The 20,750-nt window shown below is 42.5% G+C and overlaps 1 protein-coding gene across 1 annotated transcript in view; it reads left to right on the top strand.

The window, feature by feature from the left end:
* The window catches only part of GFRA4 (GDNF family receptor alpha 4), a 779,926-nt gene that overhangs the window by 661,699 nt on the left and 97,477 nt on the right, over positions 1 to 20,750 (top strand). Inside the window, exon 4 of the mRNA XM_086964305.1 lies at positions 12,712 to 13,057. Coding sequence (XP_086820431.1) covers positions 12,712 to 13,057 — 346 coding nt within the window. The remainder of the gene's footprint in view (positions 1 to 12,711; positions 13,058 to 20,750) is intronic.

Below are 20,750 nucleotides of genomic sequence, written 5' to 3'. Positions count from 1 at the left end.
TGTGAACTATTTTATGTACTTTTATGGTACTTTTTAAATACCGAATAAAGATAATTGACTTGACTTGACTTGAAGTAGTATACACAGTTTTTTTTAACTCTCTGACTATTTCAATCCATCTTTGTTTATTTCTCAAATGCATCTAATTTTTCTCCTCTGTGTGCATTTCTCCCACTTACTGTATTCCACTTGTGTGTGTTTCCATCGAACATTAGGCCTCTTTCCCACTTTACCCTTTCCCTCACTATGTGTACTGTTCCTTTTTCCCACTTTTTTGTCTCCGTCTTTAATCTCAGTGTATCAATGCCGTCTGTCTGCTCTTGCCAGTACTCTGGCTCTTCCTCCTTTGATCTGGCTATTTCTTCCATGATGTCTCTGTACGCTCCTCTCTTTCTTCCATCACTGTCATGTTTCCTCATCCCCTGCATCTTTCTACAGCTTCTTGCTCCCATGATTCCACTCTTCACTGCCCCTTCCTGTTAGGCTTCTTGTCTCCATGCATTCTTCCTCTCTCGTCTCTCACCTTGTCGTGGTGCTTGGCAATGTCCATTTATTTTATTCCCAGCCGCTGGTTGGAATATCTCGCACACCTCGATGCTGAATACTCCTCTTCAGTTTTATGTCCCTTGTCCCCCCTCCCGAGCAGGGCGCATTGCATCACCTTCTGCTGTCAGCGATGAAGGGTGGTGGCAGGTGTTTCCTTTACTCTGGCAATTACTCGAAAGGGGAGGTGAGATGGTGCGGCTGGTCCAGCCTTCGGGGAAAGGAACATCTCTCTGCTTCCTTTCCTTGGTGCCTGACATGTCTCATTAGCGGCGAATCCAAGAACTCTGGGGCACAAGAAATATTCATCTGTAAGAAATATGAATTCTAATAAGAGCGGAGGACATGTCACTGTGAGAGCGGGGCTGTTCTCTTCTTCCGCTGTGCCTGTTGTCACTGCAGTGAGCTCTCAGCCATGGCTTGCAGGTGTCCCTTAAGAGTGGGGCAGTTTGTTCGATTGCCTAGGGGCTGTGTCACTTCGGCTGTTTTCCCTGACCCCGCCAGCAGGTGTCCCTGTAAGAGCAGGGCAGTGATCTAATGAAAGTTGATCCCCTCTCTCCCCTCCGCAAAGCAAATTGAGGGGCCCCTTCTGGGCTCACTCAGGAGCTATCAGGCCAGGGGACTGTGCTGAGGGGGGTTCCATGTTTAAATATCGATAACAAAAATATAGTTTACAAAAATATAGATGTAAAAATATCGATTACAAAAATATCGACTCCCTATACTTAAACAGGTAAGTACATAAATATCGACTCAAAAATATAGATGTAAAAAATATAGATGTAAAAAATATCGACTTTAATAAATATTATAACTTAAATTAAATAATTAAATAATATTAATATTATTAGCAAAATAAATTACATTACTTTTATATTTTAACTATTTATAACAAATGGACTTAATTTAATTAATATAAACTTAATAAATGTGTACATATACATATACTAGCAGCCCGCCCCAGCGTTGCCTGGGGCAGAAGGGGGCTGGGGGCAGCGTTGCCCGGGGCAGAAGGGGGCTGAGGGCAACATTTCAGGCTTGGGTGCACTCCCGCCCCGGCCCCCGCCCACCGCGAGATTGCCTAGACCGCCTCCCGCCCGCCTCGCCATTGCCTTACCCCGTCTGCCCCGACATTGCCCAGACTGCCTCCCGCCCGCCTCGCCTTTGCCTTACCTGAGCCGCCGCTCTTCCCCGCGCTCCGGACTTCACCGCCACTCCTCGGTGCTAGTCACCGCTCCTCCCCGCCTGTGGTCATCACGCACGTTGCCGGCATCGCTAGGTCGCGGCCAGCGCTACGTCGCGGCCGGCGCTACTTTTAGGGGACTACTTTGTTTTTAAAGTTAAATTTTTTAATTTACGTTTTTTTTTTAATGCAGCCTATGTCCATCTACACACCCTGAGGATTACAACAATGTATTGGGTATGTGGATTGGCGCTGTGGTTCCCGAGTTTACCTTGCCAAAAGGTTTGTGTTCTCTCTTTATAATAGTAGTATAGATTTGGTGCATTTCCAGTCAAACCCAAAACGCACTAATAAATTAAAGAACATGTAACCTAGCGCAAATAAAAAAAAATTGAAATGTTTCTTTAAACACTTCCCGTGCAATTCAAGTTTCTGAAATTAAGGTTTTATGATTTTAGGTTGTTTCGAAGACATGGCTGAATTGATTTTGTTCAGATGATATGGGCAAACTGTCAAGTGCAAAATGTACTGTGGATATGTTTACTTTCTTATGAGCAGACCTACAAGAAACATTGAATCCTGGCACATCACCGTGGGTTGGTGCCTGTTTGGTACGTACGTCTGCCACCCATCCTCAAGCGTTGCTACCTGGCTCCGGGCCTCTCTTCCTTGTCTCCCCCTGTCATTGGTTCAGTTTTATTTCTAGAAAACATTGTTTTGCTCCCCCCGAATATTCCCAGCGCAGAGCCGCGCTGTGTGATTTTGGGCGCCCTGTTCTCTCCGCAGTGTCTGTGCGGAGGTAAGAGCGGTGGCGGCAGGTACAGTACATCTTCGGTAGCCTGGGGAGGGCTCAGTCATTGGAGGTCACATCCATCTCTTCGGGGCTAACCTGCTTGGTGGCTATTCGCCACTTGTTGATGTGGTGCGTGCCATTCTTCTTTTGGGATGACTCCGAGCCCTCCTCCTCCAGTTTCGGTCGCTTGAACTTGGTCCACTGGTACTGGAACCAGACTTTCACCTGAGGAGGGAGGGGATACGCGTGAGACCTGCCCCGCCCGACCCCTCAGCCCTCTGCAGACATTCCCAGCTCAGGCCCCGTACAGCTCCCCCCCAACACCCACTTACAGACAGAAGCCCCTCGGTATACAGCAACCACCTGGAAAACAGGCCCCGAAACCAAGTTCACACCCTCATGACCAGAGAGCGTGCACCTTTCATCTGTTCTGCAATTACACACCCTGAATGACCCCTCAACCTCCCCCCCCCCCCCCCCACACACACACACAAGTGCAGGGCCCTCATCACCCAGCTGAACCCATCGGTAGCCTCAACCCCAGGGTCGTACTGGGGCAGAAATAAAAGTGCCCCTAATAGCAGTCCAGATAGCTGAAAAAGTGCCCAGCATTTGCATAGCAGGCTAGTTTTGTACTTAAAACGCACTGTAAGGGCCTCTTGCACGATATAGGCGCGTGCATGCACCTTTGTTAATTGCAGGCAATATTTGTGCTAATATCCGGGGAATCAGCCCACGAGACCATGAAACAGGCTGACCCTGTCCTGCGCCTCTCACCTTCTGCTCGGAGCAGATGCTGACATTCGTCAGCCCTTCTTTAGCCCCCTACACCTTACTTTAACCCCGTAGAGCCCCTACCTGCGTTTAATCCACCTCAGTACGGGCCACCCACTCCAGCAGAGGATCAGGGAGTGCCGTGTGAAATGCTCGAGAGCTGACGTCAAGTACAGAAAGTAGCAGTGAACACCGCCAGAGAATCATCTGCAGAACAACAAAGCAGCAACTAAATAAAACGTGCGAGCATCACTGGTGCAAACACGACTATTCCAAGTATGTAAAACTGCCACAGGACAGACAAACTCTACTAAAAGCCACTGCTGCAATTCAGAAACACAAAGCGCCACTGATAGAAATACACAAAACTCGCTACAGTAAATTACACGGAGCACCACGGCCATAAAACACACTTCAGCACTGCTGCTAGTTACACTACCTCTGCACCGCTGCTATGGAATACTGGCACTTGCGTTATTTCCAGCAGAGGGCCCTAGAGGCACAGAGTTAAGCTGGGTCCGGGTCACAAGATCCCTGCACCTCGCTCGGCGCTGACCCGCCCACAGACAACTATTCACTGGAAATCCAACCAGAACACGCTTCTCGCACTTCACGTGTGACAATGAGTCCAGAGCGTTGCTGTGCAAACACAAAACCCGGGCTTTCACTCAGAGGGAAAGGTTAAATGTTTGTTTAAGGACACAGGGGAGAGTTTTTGAAATGACGCGCAAATCACAGGCATATTATATTTATATAACGCTCTTTGCCTTACCTGAGCGGCCCACTCCAGACTCCACGGCACTCCTCGCCGCATGTCACCGCTCCTCCCCCGCATGTCGTCATCACGTGTAGGTCGAGTTCAGCGCTACTTCGCGGCCGGCGCTAATTTTAGGGAACTACTTTGTTTTGAAATGTTAATTTTTTAATTTACGTTTTTTTTTTTTTCTGTCGCCTATATCCATCTGCACACCCTGAGGATTCCAACAATGTATTGGGTGTGTAGATTGGCGCTGTGGTTTCCGTGTTTACCTTGCCAAAAGGTGTCTGTTCTCTCTTTATATTAGTAGTATAGATTTAACACATAAAAGTATATAAAAATAATAATACATACATTTATTGAAAATATAAAAACCTTAGTAGTTAAAACATTTGATAGCGAAGGGCTAAAAATTACTATTCCCACTCCAGTGAGTGCAACAGTAGGAAAAGCGCTGGATAGCGTAGGGGTAAAAATTACTATTCCCACTCCACAGGGTGCAACAGTAGGGAAAGCGTTGGATAGCGTAGTGGTAAAAATGCCTATTCCCACTCCAAAGGGTGCAACAGTAGGGAAAGCATTGGATAGCTTAGGGGTAAAAATTACTATTCCCACTCTAAAGGGTGCAACAGTAGGGAAAGCGCTGGATAGCGTAGGGGTAAAAATTACTATTCCCACACCAGAGGGTGCAACAGTAGGAAAAGCGCTGGATAGCGTACGGGTAATAATTACTATTCCCAATCTAGTGAGTCCAACAGTTGGGAAAGCGTTGGATAGCGTAGGGGTAAACATTACTATTCCAACTTCAGTGAGTGCAACAGTAGGGAAAGCGTTGGATAGCGTAGGGGTAAAAATTACTATTCCCACTCCAAAGGGTGCAACAGTAGGGAAAGCGCTGGATAGCGTAGGGGTAACAATTACTATTAACACTCCAGAGGGTGCAACAGTAGGGAAAGCATTGGATAGCGTAGGGGTTAAAATTACTATTCCCACTCCAAAGGGTGCAACAGTAGGGAGAGTGCTGGATAGCATAGGGGTAAAAATTACTATTCCCACTCCAGAGGGTGCAACAGTAGGGAAAGCGTAGGATGGCGTAGGGGTAAAAATTACTATTACAACTCCAGTGAGTGCAACAGTAGGGAAAGCGTTGGATAGGCTAGGGGTAAAAATTACTATTCCCACTCCAAAGGGTGCAACAGTAGGGAAAGCGTTGGATAGCGTAGGGGTAAAAATTACTATGCCCACTCCAGAGGGTGCAACAGTAGGGAAAGCGTTGGATAGCGTAGGGGTAAAAATTACTATTCCCACTCCAAAGGGTGCAACAGTAGGGAAAGCGCTGGATAGCGTAGGTGTAAAAATTACTATTCCCACTCCAAAGGGTGCAACAGTAGGGAAAGCGCTGGATAGCATAGGGGTAAAAATTACTATTCTCACTCCACAGGGTGCAACAGTAGGGAAAGCGTTGGATAGCGTAGGGGTAAAAATTACTATTCCCACTCCAGAGGGTGCAACAGTAGGGAAAGCATTGGATAGCGTAGGGGTAAAAATTACTATTCCCACTCCAAAGGGTGCAACAGTAGGGAAAGTGTTGGATAGCGTAGGGGTAAAAATTACTATTCTAACTGCAATTAATGCAACAGTAGGGAAAGCGTTGGATCGCGTAGGGGTAAAAATTACTATTCCCACTCCAGAGGGTGCAACAGTAGGGAAAGCGTTGGATAGCGTAGGGGTGAAAATTACTATTCCCACTCCAGAGGGTGCAACAGTAAGGAAAGCGTTGGATAGCGTAGGAGTAAAAATTACTATTCCCACTCCAAAGGGTGCAACAGCAGGGAAAGCGTTGGATCGCGTAGGGGTAAAAATTACTATTCCCACTCCAGAGGGTGCAACAGTAGGGAAAGCGTTGGATCACGTAGGGGTAAAAATTACTATTCCCACTCCACAGGGTACACCAGTAGGGAAAGCACTGGAACTCAAAACAATAAAAAAACAAACTATCAAATTTTTTATTAAATTTAATTTAAAATATAAACATAATTAATATATACATTTAAATATATTATTATTAACTAAGACCTACACACCTAAAATTAATTACTCAATTACATTTAATATTTACTATTAAATTAATGAAAATTAATGTATTTTTAATTTAATTAATTCATTAATTAATTAATTATTAATTGACAGCTTTCACACCATATACACTTATAAACACCACAACACAAACCTAAAATTATTTACTAATGATTAATTAATGATAATTAATTTATAAATTATTTAATAATTATTCAATAAAAATGTAATTACTTCACACCATTTTCACATATAAACTCCACTACACACACCTAAAATTAATTAACATAATTAATTAACATAATTAATTAGTAATTGAATAATTGAAATTAATTAACAAATAATTATTAAACAAATAATATTAAATTAACACATTAATTAATCAATTAATTTTATATATTTAAATTACTTCCCACCCTATTCCCCTATAAACCCACAACCCGCTACGGAACTAATAACACAAAATTCAACATAAAATACATTAATACCTAATACAATTCTACAACATATAATAAAATGACAAACAATTCTCATTAAAAACACTAAAATACATATCATTATTAAAAAATCGATATTTTTGTAAACTATATTTTTGTAAACGATAATATTTCAACTATATTCTTGTTATCGATATTACTTACCTGTCAGTCCATATTCTGGTCAAACTATATTTTTGTTGTCGATATTTCTTCTTTTCGATATTTCTGCGGGGATATTTGTCACACGATATTTTTCCGTCGATATTCCCGCTCTGCACCATGGTGGGGCCCTTTGGAGGTCGGATTCCCCCTGCACTGCTGGTGTTGTGGGGTCCTTTAGGGCTTAGTGTCAGAGGGCGTTCACATTGCTGGAGTCCTGCAGTACTTGGAGTACTTTACATGAGGAAGCTCACATTTCTCAAATCCTGCAGCCATGGAAGAGTGAGACACCCTCCCACTGAGCCTACGACAGACCCAAAACCTGCTGACCTTCAGGAGGATACTCAAGACCTGGTTACTCGATCAGTGCACTTTACAAATGATTGATTGATTGATTGATTGATTGATTGAGATGTAATACCGACAGAAGCTCATGCTGCTGGATTCCTACAGCACTGATATGTCCATATTAGAGGAAGTTCACATTGCTGGAGTCCTACGGACAGGGGGAAGAGGGGATGGGGCATAGCAAATTAATCTCCCACTGCTCGTGTCCTGCAGTACTAGGACTTCCACGCCAGATGAACCTCACACTGCTGCAGTCCTGCAGCAGTAGGGGTTCAGTATCAGAGGAATCCTGCGACACTGGAAGGATGTCACGAAATCCCGAAAGAAGTTCCCTCTTCTGGAGTCCAGCAGCACTAAAGCTTCCGTACCAGAGGATGCTGACGCTTTTGGAATCCTGCAGCACTGGGAGCGTGATATCTAATATCGAAATAAGGTCACTATAGCTGCTGGAGCCCTGCAGCACTAGGATATCCACATCAGAGACCTGCAGCACTAGGATATCCACACCAGAGACCTGCAGCACTAGGATATCCACACCAGAGACCTGCAGCACTAGGATATCCACACCAGAGACCTGCAGCACTAGGATATCCACACCAGAGACCTGCAGCACTAGGATATTCACACCAGAGACCTGCAGCACTAGGATATCCACACCAGAGACCTGCAGCACTAGGATATCCACACCAGAGACCTGCAGCACTAGGATATCCACACCAGAGACCTGCAGCACTAGGATATCCACACCAGAGACCTGCAGCACTAGGATATTCACACCAGAGACCTGCAGCACTGGGATATCCACACCAGAGACCTGCAGCACTAGGATATCCACACCAGAGACCTGCAGCACTAGGATATCCACACCAGAGACCTGCAGCACTAGGATATCCACACCAGAGACCTGCAGCACTAGGATATCCACACCAGAGACCTGCAGCACTAGGATATCCACACCAGAGACCTGCAGCACTAGGATATCCACACCGGAGACCTGCAGCACTAGGATATCCACACCAGATACCTGCAGCACTAGGATATCCACACCAGAGACCTGCAGCACTAGAAGGGTCACATGAATCCCACATTACTGCAGCACTAAGGGTTCTGTACCAGCTGGAGCTCACATCAGAGACCTGCAGCACCTGGAGTGAGTTACTTTAGTGGGAACAAGCTCATACTATTCGAATCCTGCAGCACTGGAAGGGTGACATGTATGTAAGCTTGCACATGCAGAGCCCTGCAGCACTAACATTTCCACATCAGAGGAAGCTCACACTCATTAGGGGGGCTGCCACATATAACAAGCATTGGCATAGCCAATAAGTCTCGCTTTTGGGACATTATAAGTGTTTAGCCATGCAACAGTTGATGTTGCACCAAGGATAGTGTGCTGCAGAATGAAATACTTATAAGGTCCCAAAGGCGAGACCTATTGGCTATGCCAATGCTTGTTAACCTCTGTCACTGAATTGAGGCCTACAGGCAGACAGACTGAATTTGTCAACTGATGGCCCTTTTTAGGAGAGGAATTAATTTAGCCTGTTTCCAACATCTAGGAACAATGGCCGTCTGTAAAGGCAGACTTACTAGTTTGTTTAGGGTGGAGTTTATTGCCACGCCGTTAGAAACAAGAATGTGGGAGTGACATGGATCCTCTGGAGACCAGGATTTGCACATGCTGGGGGCCGGAGCAGATTTCTCCATCGAAATTTGAGGAAACTCTTGCAAGGAGGGGCCACTGGGTGTAGACGAGGCCTCCTGCCATACCATAGACTCGGGGAATGGCAACTGAAGGGAATATAGAAATGTTTTTATTTTTGTATCGAAGAAATCTGAAAGTTGGGTTCTTAGCTTGAGCGAGGCGTCAATGGCTGAAGCAGGGCGTCTGGGTGTATGACGATTTTGAATAGCTCACCCAGGGCCATATTATCAAGAAAGGGCGATACATTATCGCCGCTTTTATCGGCAGGAAACTGCTGCTAAAGCGGCTATAATGGGCTTGATAATATGTCCTTGTGAATTCCCATAGCAGCCCAGGTTCTAGTGTTAACCTGGGCTGCTATGGGAAATCACAAGGGCATATTATCAAGCCCATCATCGTTGCTTTAGCAGCAGTTTCCTGTCGATAAAAGCAGCGATAATATATCGTCCTTTCTTGATAATATGGCCCCAAGTTTGTTATGGAAGGTGTCAATTTAAGCTGTGAGTAAGTCTAATTGGGTTTTCTTGATTGTTTGGTGGTATTTATTTAATTAAACAACAGGGGTGGTATTTATTTTAAGGAATTTTTATAGATTCATTTGTTCTTGGGAAAGTAGTGATGCCTACAACATCTTTAGAGTCTTTTTCTGAGTTTGCAAAGCTCTTTCAGCTCCTCATTGAACCAGGGTGCGGATTGTCATTTGACCACCGAGGTGGTATCTCTGTGTTTGATAGGAGCAATGGTGTCAGCCTTCTGTGAAAGCCAGGCATTACCCGACAGGGCATCCACGTCAATATCCCCACTCATACATGGGGGTGCTCACTCAAGGAGCTACTGAACCCACAGGAGAAACTGGGCCAGTAAGTAAGTAAGTACATTTTTATTGCATATAGTTAATTAAAACCTTTACAATATGGTTACATTAAAACACATGTTTTAAGAATAAAATATACGACTTTAGAGGATTGTTAAAAAAACACAAAAAGAATAACTGTGGGCCAGTTTCTGCGGGAAACATGGGAACAGGTTGTGCGTCCATGAAGGCCATAGTCCAACTTGGAAATAAAATAAATACAAGCTTGATCAGTCTGAAGTGAGTGTTTAATATCAGACACCAGGACTTGGCCATTAGAGAAAATGGTGTGTAATGTGTGACCCGCTACATGGGTTGGCAGGGTTACGAACTGCTGCATGTCCCATGATGGAATGTCTGACATAATATCGACAGACAGAATATCTACATACAAAAATATCGACACAAAAATATCGAAATCAAAAATATCGGAGTCATATCTTCATAAAGGTAAGTACAAAAATATCGAAAAAATATCGTAGTACAAAAATATTGAAATTAAAAATATCGTTTTTTTAAATGTATTAATAATAATGTAAAAATAATTTTAAAATACATATAATTTTACAAATATTAAATACAAATATTAAAACATAATAAAAAAATTAAAACTAATACATATACATTTAAAATAAATTAAAAACTTAATAATTTAATGTAATTTTATTTTTTTTAATTTCCTTTAATTGATTTAATTTAAATTTATTTTATTTTTACCCTGTACGACTGTACCCCAGAAACCCAAAACTGACCCTGAACCCTAAAAATACCCCTTTACCCAAAAACCCCAAACTGACCCTGAACCCTAAAAATACCCCTTTACCCAAAAACTGAAAACTGACCCTGAACCCTAAAAATACCCCTTTACCCAAAAACCCAAAACTGACCCTGAACCCTAAAAATACCCCTTTACCCAAAAACTGAAAACTGACCCTGAACCCTAAAAATACCCCTTTACCCAAAAACTGAAAACTGACCCTGAACCCAAAAAATACCCCTTTACCCAGAAACTGAAAACTGTCCCTGAACCCTAAAAATACCCCTTTACCCAAAAACTGAAAACTGACCCTGAACCCAAAAAATACCCCTTTACCCAAAAACTGAAAACTGACCCTGAACCCTAAAAATAACCCTTTACCCAAAAACTAAAAACTGACCCTGAACCCTAAAAATACCCCTTTACCCAAAAACTGAAAACTGACCCTGAACCCTAAAAATACTCCTTTACCCAAAATTAATTAATCTTATTTAATTACCAATTAATTATTAATAAACAATAAAGTAAATATATTAGCACATTAGCTGTAATTAATTAAATTTAATAATTAATATTATTTTTCCCAATTAATTAATTAACAATAACAAAAAATTATATATAAAACAATTACTCGAATTAATATAATTAACTAATTAATAATAATTAATTACCAATTAATTATTAATTAAAAATATGTACAAAATTATATTAATTAATTAACTAATTAAAATAATTAATTACCAATTAATTATTAATTAAAAATATTTACAAACATATATTAATTAATTAATTATTATTAAATTACTTCCCACCCTATTCCCCTATAAACCCACAACCCGCTCTGATACTAAAACGCAAAATGTAAACAAATTTACAAATTTTCAAACATACATTACAAAACATGTTTAACAAACATATAAACAACATAATAAAATACATAACACTCATTTTTTTTTCGATATTAGTAAAATTCGATATTAGTAACATACAGACCTTAAAAAAACGATATTCTGTCTGTCGATATTCTGGACATCGATATTCTGTACTGTCGAAATTAAAACATCGATATTATTGTATATCGATATTTTAATTTCGATATTTTGTCTGCCTACCCCCATGATGACATGTTATCTAAGAGAAGTTGCCATGTGGGTCAGAGGGACAGTCCACATGTGTGTTAAGGTCTCCTAAAATTGTAAAATTAGAGTATTTTATCGCGTATTTAGATAGGAACTCATCCAGGGAGGGAAGGTAGAAATACTCCCGAAGGGCCAGGGGGTGTTATACCAACTCCGGCCAGGGATATGTTTGCTGAAAGTGGGATGCAAAAACCCAATGATTCTGCCCCCTGAAACTCATTTGAGTGAAAAGTGACACAATTATAAGTGTGGATGTACACAACAGCAATGCCACCCCCTCTTTTCACTGCTCTGTCTCAGTGTAACAGAGATCACAAGGAAGCGACCGGGATGCATCCAAGGAAGGAGATGGGGCTGATTAGGGAACCATAAAGCGTAGGAGCCACAGATTAACCCTATGATGCACATATCACTGTGGCTGACATCCAGGTGTGAACTCTAGTCACGCCCATGGCTTGCGTTGTGGGACTTCGGAGTAAGGGCCAAGATACCTTTGACTACGTTTTAAGAGTCAGAGTGAACTCTTGGGATGTGGCTGTTAGGGATCTTTCCCGGATGTGGCCACATAAGAATGGGGAAATATCCCGAGCACAGGACGAAGAGTGGGTGGGCAGGGATCTGTCAGTGAAATGCTAGAGCCCTGACTTCAATGGAAAATCTGTTATTGTTTATCCATGTTGTAACATTTCTTTATTGAGCAGAGTTATCAATAAAATGCTTCTTTTATTTAAAAAATAAGAATTTAAATAGACATTGATTTATTGACACCCGTGGTGCTGTCTCGAAGGTATGAGTCGTGTTCACTGATCTGTATTCACACTTCCCCCTAAGGGGGATTTTGACTCCTCGCTCACAGCTACCACTGAGGGTCAAGCGCAGAAGGGGTACTTGGCCCCGTTGCTCAGGATCCATAGTAGGCCGGGCCCTGGGACATCAGGCGAAAAAGGCCTCAACCACCACTGTTGGGCCCACAAACCTGAAGGGATTCTGATGCGTTGATTTAAATGCATTTATTAATGAGGACAGCTAAGAATGTTGTATAGTTTTCCTTATTGCACCTTTGTTTGTAGAAGAAAAGAGATTTCTCACTCTGGAAGTGTTTATTTTAATGCTGATGAACTTGTCTTGGTTGTGTGCTTGTGCAGGTTCTGAAAATGAAGTGACCCAAGTCAACCGCTGCCTTGATGCCGCCAAAGCTTGCAACATGGACGGGACATGCCAAAAACTACGAACGGACTACGTCTCAGTCTGCATTCGACGGCAAGGGCGGGCTGACATATGCAACCGCTCCAAGTGTCATAAGGCACTGCGAAAGTTCTTCGACCGCGTGCCTTTCCAGTACACCCATGAGCTACTCTTCTGCCCATGTGACGACACCGCATGCGCCGAGCGGCGGAGACAGACCATTGTCCCGGCCTGCTCTTATGAGGCCACAGAGAGACCGAACTGCCTAACCCCTCTGGATGCCTGTAGGGAGAACTACGTCTGCAGGTATGTTCGAATCTGGGGACCTGGTTCACAAAGGTCCTCCCCACTCGTGATGGAGGTCCCGCAGACGTGGGGGAGTCACCACCAGGGCCTGACTGGCCGTAGCGGGCACCGGGCAATCCCCCGGTGCACCACACGGATGGGGGGTGGTTTTGGGCCCCTGGGGGCCGTTTTAGTTACAGGGCTGCGTTTTTGCAGCATAACTGCAAAATCGGCCCTGTAACAAAATCATCTGAAAACCAGCCCTGGCAAAGAGCTCAGCCGCACCCGCAACTCCCAGAAGTAGGGGTGGGGGCCGGCCGAGCACTTTGTCAGGGCCGGTTTTGGTTCCCAGTCCGGCCCTGGTCACCACACTTGCTCCGGAATCCCCGCCCCGAGTGTGGAGTCTCCTTCACGATTGCGGGGACTCTGCCACGAGTGCGGAGGCCCTTTGTGAATCAGGCCCAAAGTATCTTGCAATATAATTGGTTGTTGTTAGTGTTACTCTGCTCTTTCACTAGCCTATCTAGCCACACCTGTTAATTATGCGGGGTCCTTGGTGTAAAATATATTATCATTTAATAGGCCTCATATAATAGGTCTTGACAAGTTATTCCCATTGTGATTCAGACAACACAACAAATGTCTTTATTATCCGTTTTGATCATCAATGAGCAATTTTCTGCTACAGTGGACTATAAGGTAGATGTGCTGCCCCCTGGTCCTACACTCCAGCTTCAAGGCACTTCATAAGGTATTTTAATAGCATGCAGCCAGTTTAATTTAACAAGGGATTGGAAAATGATGTGCCTCAGGTGGCACAGTGTTATCGTCTTGCATGGTAATTGAACGCAAACCTTGTGAGGACAATGGCTTCCAGGCTGATTGTTCACCAATCACACCTTAAGGAACATTTTCTTTTAAGATGCAATGCACATTGGTGCTGCAGCTATCCAGACTAATGGTGTCACACGTAAACCTACGGAGCAAAGCACTTATTTACTTATTCATCTATTTATTTTCATTAGTACTTAGTTTGCGAAAGTTTATACAATTAAATATTATCAGCAGTTTGATAAAGTAAATATGCATAAGAAAGAAAAGTTGAAAATTCAAAGTTTCAAAAAGTTCTGTAAACGTGAAGAAATTTGAAGTGACAATTAAGTGGGCATCATTACCTTAATTCGTGGGGGCAAAGTAAGTCCAGTAAACAGAATCGAGTATGGATTATGGGAGACCTCAACTGGAACAATATGTGTAGTCGCCGACAAAGGCACAGCATGCAATCTCCAAGTTTCCCTACAAAAATTAAAAATGTCACATATTTTTTGTTTTTGAATCAAACAAACTATTCCACAATTTGTTTATATATGAACCTATACTTGAATCAGTATTGTTGTGTATTGTTTGGAGGTTCAAATCACCTGAGGTAATTAGATGGGGTTCCTGGTTCCCAGCAGTGATTCACAGGGGGAAATGTAAGATCCGCTGTTTCATATGATATTTCTCACTCGCTTCCCTCAAGTCTGTGATGTTGTGAATGGTTCAGTTTTTAGGAGATTCCTGCATTGTACTTACTTGGTTTCTGGCCTCCAGGTTGTATTCTGAGTGTCCACAGCTTTGAATTCCTAGGGATCTGCTAGAGAGTTGTTTTTCTCTTGAGGGGTTGTCAGGTGCTTGCTTTAGGGCCCCTCCTCGCACCCCGGTCCACCGCGTTCTTTACCGTTTGCTGTGGAGGGTGTAGGAGGATCCATTGCTCCTTTGCCAGCTGGTGAGTGGTGGACACAGCTGGGTTAGTGCTCTCGGGCGTGAAGCGGTATAGAGACAAAATATCGAGTTTTAATTATTGACTAGACATTATATCGAGTAAAAAATATAGAATAGACAAAATATCGACTAGACATAATATAGACTACCAAAATATTGACTAGAAAAATGTTATATCGAATAGAATTGACATAATATCGAATCAAAAATATAGAATGGATATAATATCGACTAGATATAGTATAGACAAAAAAATATCGAATTTAAGGTAAGTTAATATTAATTTTAAATTTTTGTGTAATATAATTCTGTGGCGGGTTGTGAGTTTATAGGGGAATAGGGTGGGAAGTAATTTAATTATAATTAATTAAATATGTTAATTTATTTATTGGTATTTATTTAAAATTAATTGTTAATTAATTATTAATTGGTAATTAATTACAATATAATTGGTAATTAATTTTAATTGATTAATTGATAAATATGTTAATTTTAGTAAGTTATTTTCTCTAGCGGGTTGTGGGTTTATAGGGGAATAGGGTGGGAAGTAATTTAATTATAATTAATTAAATATGTTAATTTATTTATTGGTATTTATTTAGAATTAATTGTTAATTAATTATTAATTGGTAATTAATTAAAATATAATTGGTAATTTATTGTAATTGATTAATTGATAAATATGTTACTTTTATTACATTATTTTCTGTAGTGGGTTGTGTGTTTATAGGGGAATAGCTTGAGAAGTAATTTAATTGTAAGTAATTACATTTTTAAAATATTTTTTGTGTCTAATTTTGATTTATTTTTATATTGTAAATTAATTTATTGGTAATTGGTAAATAATTAGTATTAGTAGGTAATTTTTATTATTATTCGATTTTTATTTGTAATTTTAATTGATTAATTAATATGTTTTATCAAATTGTAAAATATTTTAATTATTTTGTAATTGGTATTAATATTTATGTTATTTATATTTATATATGATGTATTTACTTTCCCTACTATTGCACTCACTGGAGTGGGAATAGTAATTTTTACCCCTACGCTATCCAACGCTTTCCCTACTGTTGCACTCACTGGAGTGGGAATAGTCATTTTTACCCCTACGCTATCCAACGCTTTCCCTACTGTTGCACTCACTGGAGTGGGAATTGTCATTTTTACCCCTACGCTATCCAACGCTTTCCCTACTGTTGCACTCTCTGGAGTGGGAATAGTCATTTTTACCCCTACGCTATCCAACGCTTTCCCTACTGTTGCACTCTCTGGAGTGGGAATAGTAATTTTTACCCCTACGCTATCCAATGCTTTCGAATCCTCCTTTAAATTGGACGAAGAAGCCTTGGGTTTGGTAAATTTATATGATCCGCAGAGGGCTCTCCCCCCAATGACCTCCAGCTTCCAAGGGTTCTGAAAACATGTCATTCCCAAAACCTGTATCTGGGGGATATCAGACCGCACTGCAGGTGCATGGTAGCTCCTCAGAAACTCCACCTGCACAAGCCATTCTTGCTATAATGTGAATCATGTGCCGCACTTTAGATATTGTTGCTGTCAGTGTCAGACTTCTTTGGGAAAAGAAGCCCAATGCAACAACCCTGCAGTTGCTCTGCGATTTTAACCAAATTAGGAGAAGTTTCTTAAGTAATCCGATCAATCTTCACAGAGTGCAATATGTCACTACATATGGTGATGCAGCCTTCCTCAACTCAACATCACAGCCAACATTCACCCAGCTCCTTTCCCACCCAGGGTCCAGGGTGCCAAGCTATTGAAACAGACATACTTATAAGCAATGGAGAACATTGACAGTTCTACTGCGCTCATTCATCTATTGGTCGCTGCAACATTTACTGCTATGTCGCACGTACTTTCAATTTGTGTATCAAATTTAGAATACTGGGCAGTTAGAATCCTAGCAACAATATCTAAAGTGCAGCACATGTCTTCTCGTTGCTAAGGGCCTCTCACTCACACACTTGAGCGTTCCTCACATGATCGTTGTATTGCTAAGGCTCCAATGACCGGGTTACCACGGCCTCACACTGCAACGCTCGAGCACTCCTCCCAATGCACTACAGTTAGTGGTTAGTGCTCAAAAGCACACATTCTCCACCAGATTCACAGCACTAGTACTCATGACTACCTCAACCAGTACAACTTGTCCCTTTGCAAGTGCTGTTCAGCCACGAACAACTCAGTGTGTTTGAAAGATTTGTCTCTCTCAGCTGCCACTCGTTCTTTGTGGGTGCACAGGGGAAGGTGGGCGTCCGCCTGTCCCCAGGAGGGGCTCGTCGCCAATGTTTACTTGTAAGTCACCACACATGCTCCAAGTGCAGTTCTCAAGTATTTATTCAACAGAGGTTAAGGACCACCAACCCATGCAGGCAGCTGGGCCAACCGGCTCAACATTCAAAACATTCCCTCAGCCCAGACAATGCTGCTCCGCGCTGTCATCGATGACCAAGAGATTGTTTTGGCCACCTAAGCAACAACAACATTGGTAACATTACAGATACTGGATGATAATACTGTTGAGCAGGTTATGACATTGGGTTTGAGGCAACTGGTATTGCTGATGAGGGTGACCGCGATTTATAGCGTGCACAGCTGCTTCAAGGAGTGTCCCGGAGCGTTAAGTGTAGGTCAGAAATGAAGAGGCGAGTTAGTCCTGCACAAAAAAACAGGTTTTAAGATTTTTCTAAATACTGCAGCATCTCTCACAGCACTGACAAGAGGCTATTGAGAAAGGACTGGAGACACTGTTAAAGCAGGACATCATCGAGCGCTCTGGTCCGACATCATGGGTTTAGCCTATCGTGGTGATGCCCAAAAAGGACAGTAGGGGTGCCATGCGCATCTGTGTTGATTTGCACCACACTAACAAAGTGATTGATAGAGAAAGACATCCAGGTGCACACATAGTGGACATGACTGTACTGCTGAATGGTGCCAAAGAATTCTCCCTTCTTTGATTTGAACAAAGGATACCATCAACTCTAGCTGTATGAAAACTGTAGGTACGTTACTACTTTTTCAACTCCAATTGGGCTGTTCACATACAAAAGACTCCGTTTTGGTGGGTTGTTGGCTGCAGAAGTATTTAAGGATATAATTCACTGTGTAATTCAACCTGTCATGCATGTTTTTATTTACAGTGATTATATATTGGTGTTTAGGGCCTCATGAAAAAGCCCTAACACAATTATGTGGCTAGCTTGCTGCTGCAACTTGCACATTAAATGCAGAGAAGTGTGAGTGTCACAAAACCAAACTCAAGTTCTTTGGGCATATTTTCTTTCAAGGGGGTCCTGACTCCGTACCCTGAAAGGATACAAGCATTGTCAGCCACTTGTCCCCCATAATAACCATGCTGTGATCTTTCTTAGATATGACCAGCTACTGCTCCAGATATATTCGTGACTTTGCCACAGTGCCCCACTGAGAGAGCTGCCAAAGAAAATGTTTCCATTCCATTAGTCCTCTGAATGTGATTGTAGCTTCATGAAAAGAAAATAATCAATTGAAAATGCAACTGAAATGCCTTATTTTGATCCATTACATACTGAAATCCTAGTAGATGCAAGCCTGGTGGGTTTGAGTGAGATGCTTTCTCAACACAACAGACACATTGTGGCCTTTGCCAGCGGAAGTCTGTCTCAGACTAAATGGGCCTATTCCCAACCAGAGAAAGAAATCCTGGCTGTGGTGTGGGCTTATGAACATTTTCATGTGTTTCTGTACAGAAAGCATTTTACTGGTATTACTAACAACCAGACGTTGCTCACCAATTTCGGAAATCTAAAAGCCAAGATGCCCCCTCGTACCGAGATGTGGGGGTTGTGATTGCAAGAGTATGACTACACTATTGTGCACAAGGAGCAAAATCCCGATGACTTCTGTTCAAGAGTGCTGTTACTGCGTCACAGTGCGACATCTAAAGAAGCTGAAGAGTACATCAACTTCATAGGAACGTCCAGTGCTCCTGCATATGCATCCATCGAGCCGATCATTGCTCCTACCAACGCAGACAGAGACACGCCTCCTCTCAGAGATATCATTGCAACGCAGTCATGGAGAATACGCACTCGACCTCTCACAGATAATGTTGAGTTTCAGAAATTTAAAAATGTTCCGGAACAACATTCTGCAACGCAAGAAGGGGTTATACTATGAGGTTCGAGAATTGTCATACCCGAGATCCTGAGACATCAAGTCATTGAAATGCCAAACGAAGGACATCGTGGAGTTGTCGCCGCCAAGAGATCCTTTAGGGACTTAGGGCCATATTATCAAGAAAGGGCGATACATTATCGCCGCTTTTATCGGCAGGAAACTGCCGCTAAAGCTGCGATAATGGCCTTGATAATATGCCTTTAGAGAATTCCAATAGAAGCCCATGTTCACACCGGAACCTGGGTTTCTATGGGAATTCACAAGGACATATTATCAAGCCCATTATCGCAGCTTTGGCGGCAGTTTCCTGCCGATAAAAGCGGCGATAATGTATCGCCCTTTCTTGATAATATGGCCCTTAGTGTGGTTTCCATACCTTGATGAACGAGTTGAAAAGAAACTGAAAGCCTGTCACCTCTGCAGTTGCTTATCCCCGAAGACAACACAGCATCCTTTGAATGACCTGCTCAAACAAGCATGGGAGAGAGTTGCAGTTGTTTCTTTGGGCTCCTTAACAATGGACATCATCTCATGGTTGTTATTGATGAGTATTACCATTTCCCTTTAGTGAAAGATCTATCGTCAACCACCTATGATAAAGTCATTCAGAGGTTGGATATTTTCGCACAGTGGGGTCTTCCTTCCATCCCTAATTCTGACACCAGTCCACCTTTCAAACGCCGAGAGTTTATGGACTTTCTTGGTCACTTGAACGTCAAGCATCAGAAAAGCACACCTCTCTGGCCACAGGCAAATGGTGTCATTGGACAATTTATGGGCACCTTGAAGAAAGTGGTTCAGAACGCTGCGCGGAAAGGAATTGATCTAAAGACAGCCGTATATCCAGTCCTTTAGGCATTCAGATTACCTCCCTATTTCTCCCTGTCACCTTGCTGTTTGGGAGAGCCATTGGGACCACGCTGCTACGTGGACGGTGAGTCAAGTGATAGACACTTATGAGGTTCATTTCATGGGCACTGTTCACAAAAGCAAAATAAAAATCTAGGCTGATAAACGCGATGCACTCGGAAAATAGTTTCAAGAACGAAGACGAGTCCTAGTCAAACAGGAGCGAAAGCGCAAGACTGAAGCTCCATTTGTTGCTGATCCATTGAGAGTTGTGACCAGTAAAGGACATATGGAGATTGCCAAATGTCCCAGAAAGACAATTACAAGAGACTTATCGCATTTCAAGCATCTGCCTCTGAGTTCATCTGCTCCAAATCTCGCGAGTGATCCAAGAATTCCTGAGTGCCCGAGCCAAGCATCCGAGTCCCCAGATTTGATGCCAGACAACAGCGTAACTCCCTCAACCTTTACAACTCAATCTGGAAGAGTGGTGCAAGCACCTCGACCACTCATTGAGGAATTCGAATGTACATATGTTGATCGTGCTTTTTGTTTAACAAAGGTGAGGTGTAGTGTCTTGTGTTCATGTACAAGGAGACCTGTATGTTCCTCATGGGACTCCTTACAATTTCTACGTAATCATTTGGGGTGTGTCTGGGTGTGGTCAATAAAGTTTACGACGTAATGCACTCAGTTAACGGTTGTCTACTGAAGAATGAAGATGTGTGTTACAGAGCTCCATGTGTGGCATAGTCATTCATGTGCTCCTGAGCTGGGGAGTTTGCTAAAGGTAGATTACTCCTTGTTCCTTCTTACTTTGACCCAAAGGTCCACCCTGCTTCCTGTAAAACATGTTTGCCTATGGTTTAACCTTCAAGGCCACCCCATTTCCTAGAATCTTTTGTCTATTTTGTATGAC

This window comes from Lissotriton vulgaris, chromosome 3_2, assembly GCF_964263255.1.
Source record: "Lissotriton vulgaris chromosome 3_2, aLisVul1.2, whole genome shotgun sequence".
NCBI classification, from domain to species: domain Eukaryota; kingdom Metazoa; phylum Chordata; class Amphibia; order Caudata; family Salamandridae; genus Lissotriton; species Lissotriton vulgaris.
The sequence above is the reverse complement of the archived record's forward strand: the minus strand, read 5'-3'. Positions and strand labels throughout refer to the sequence as shown.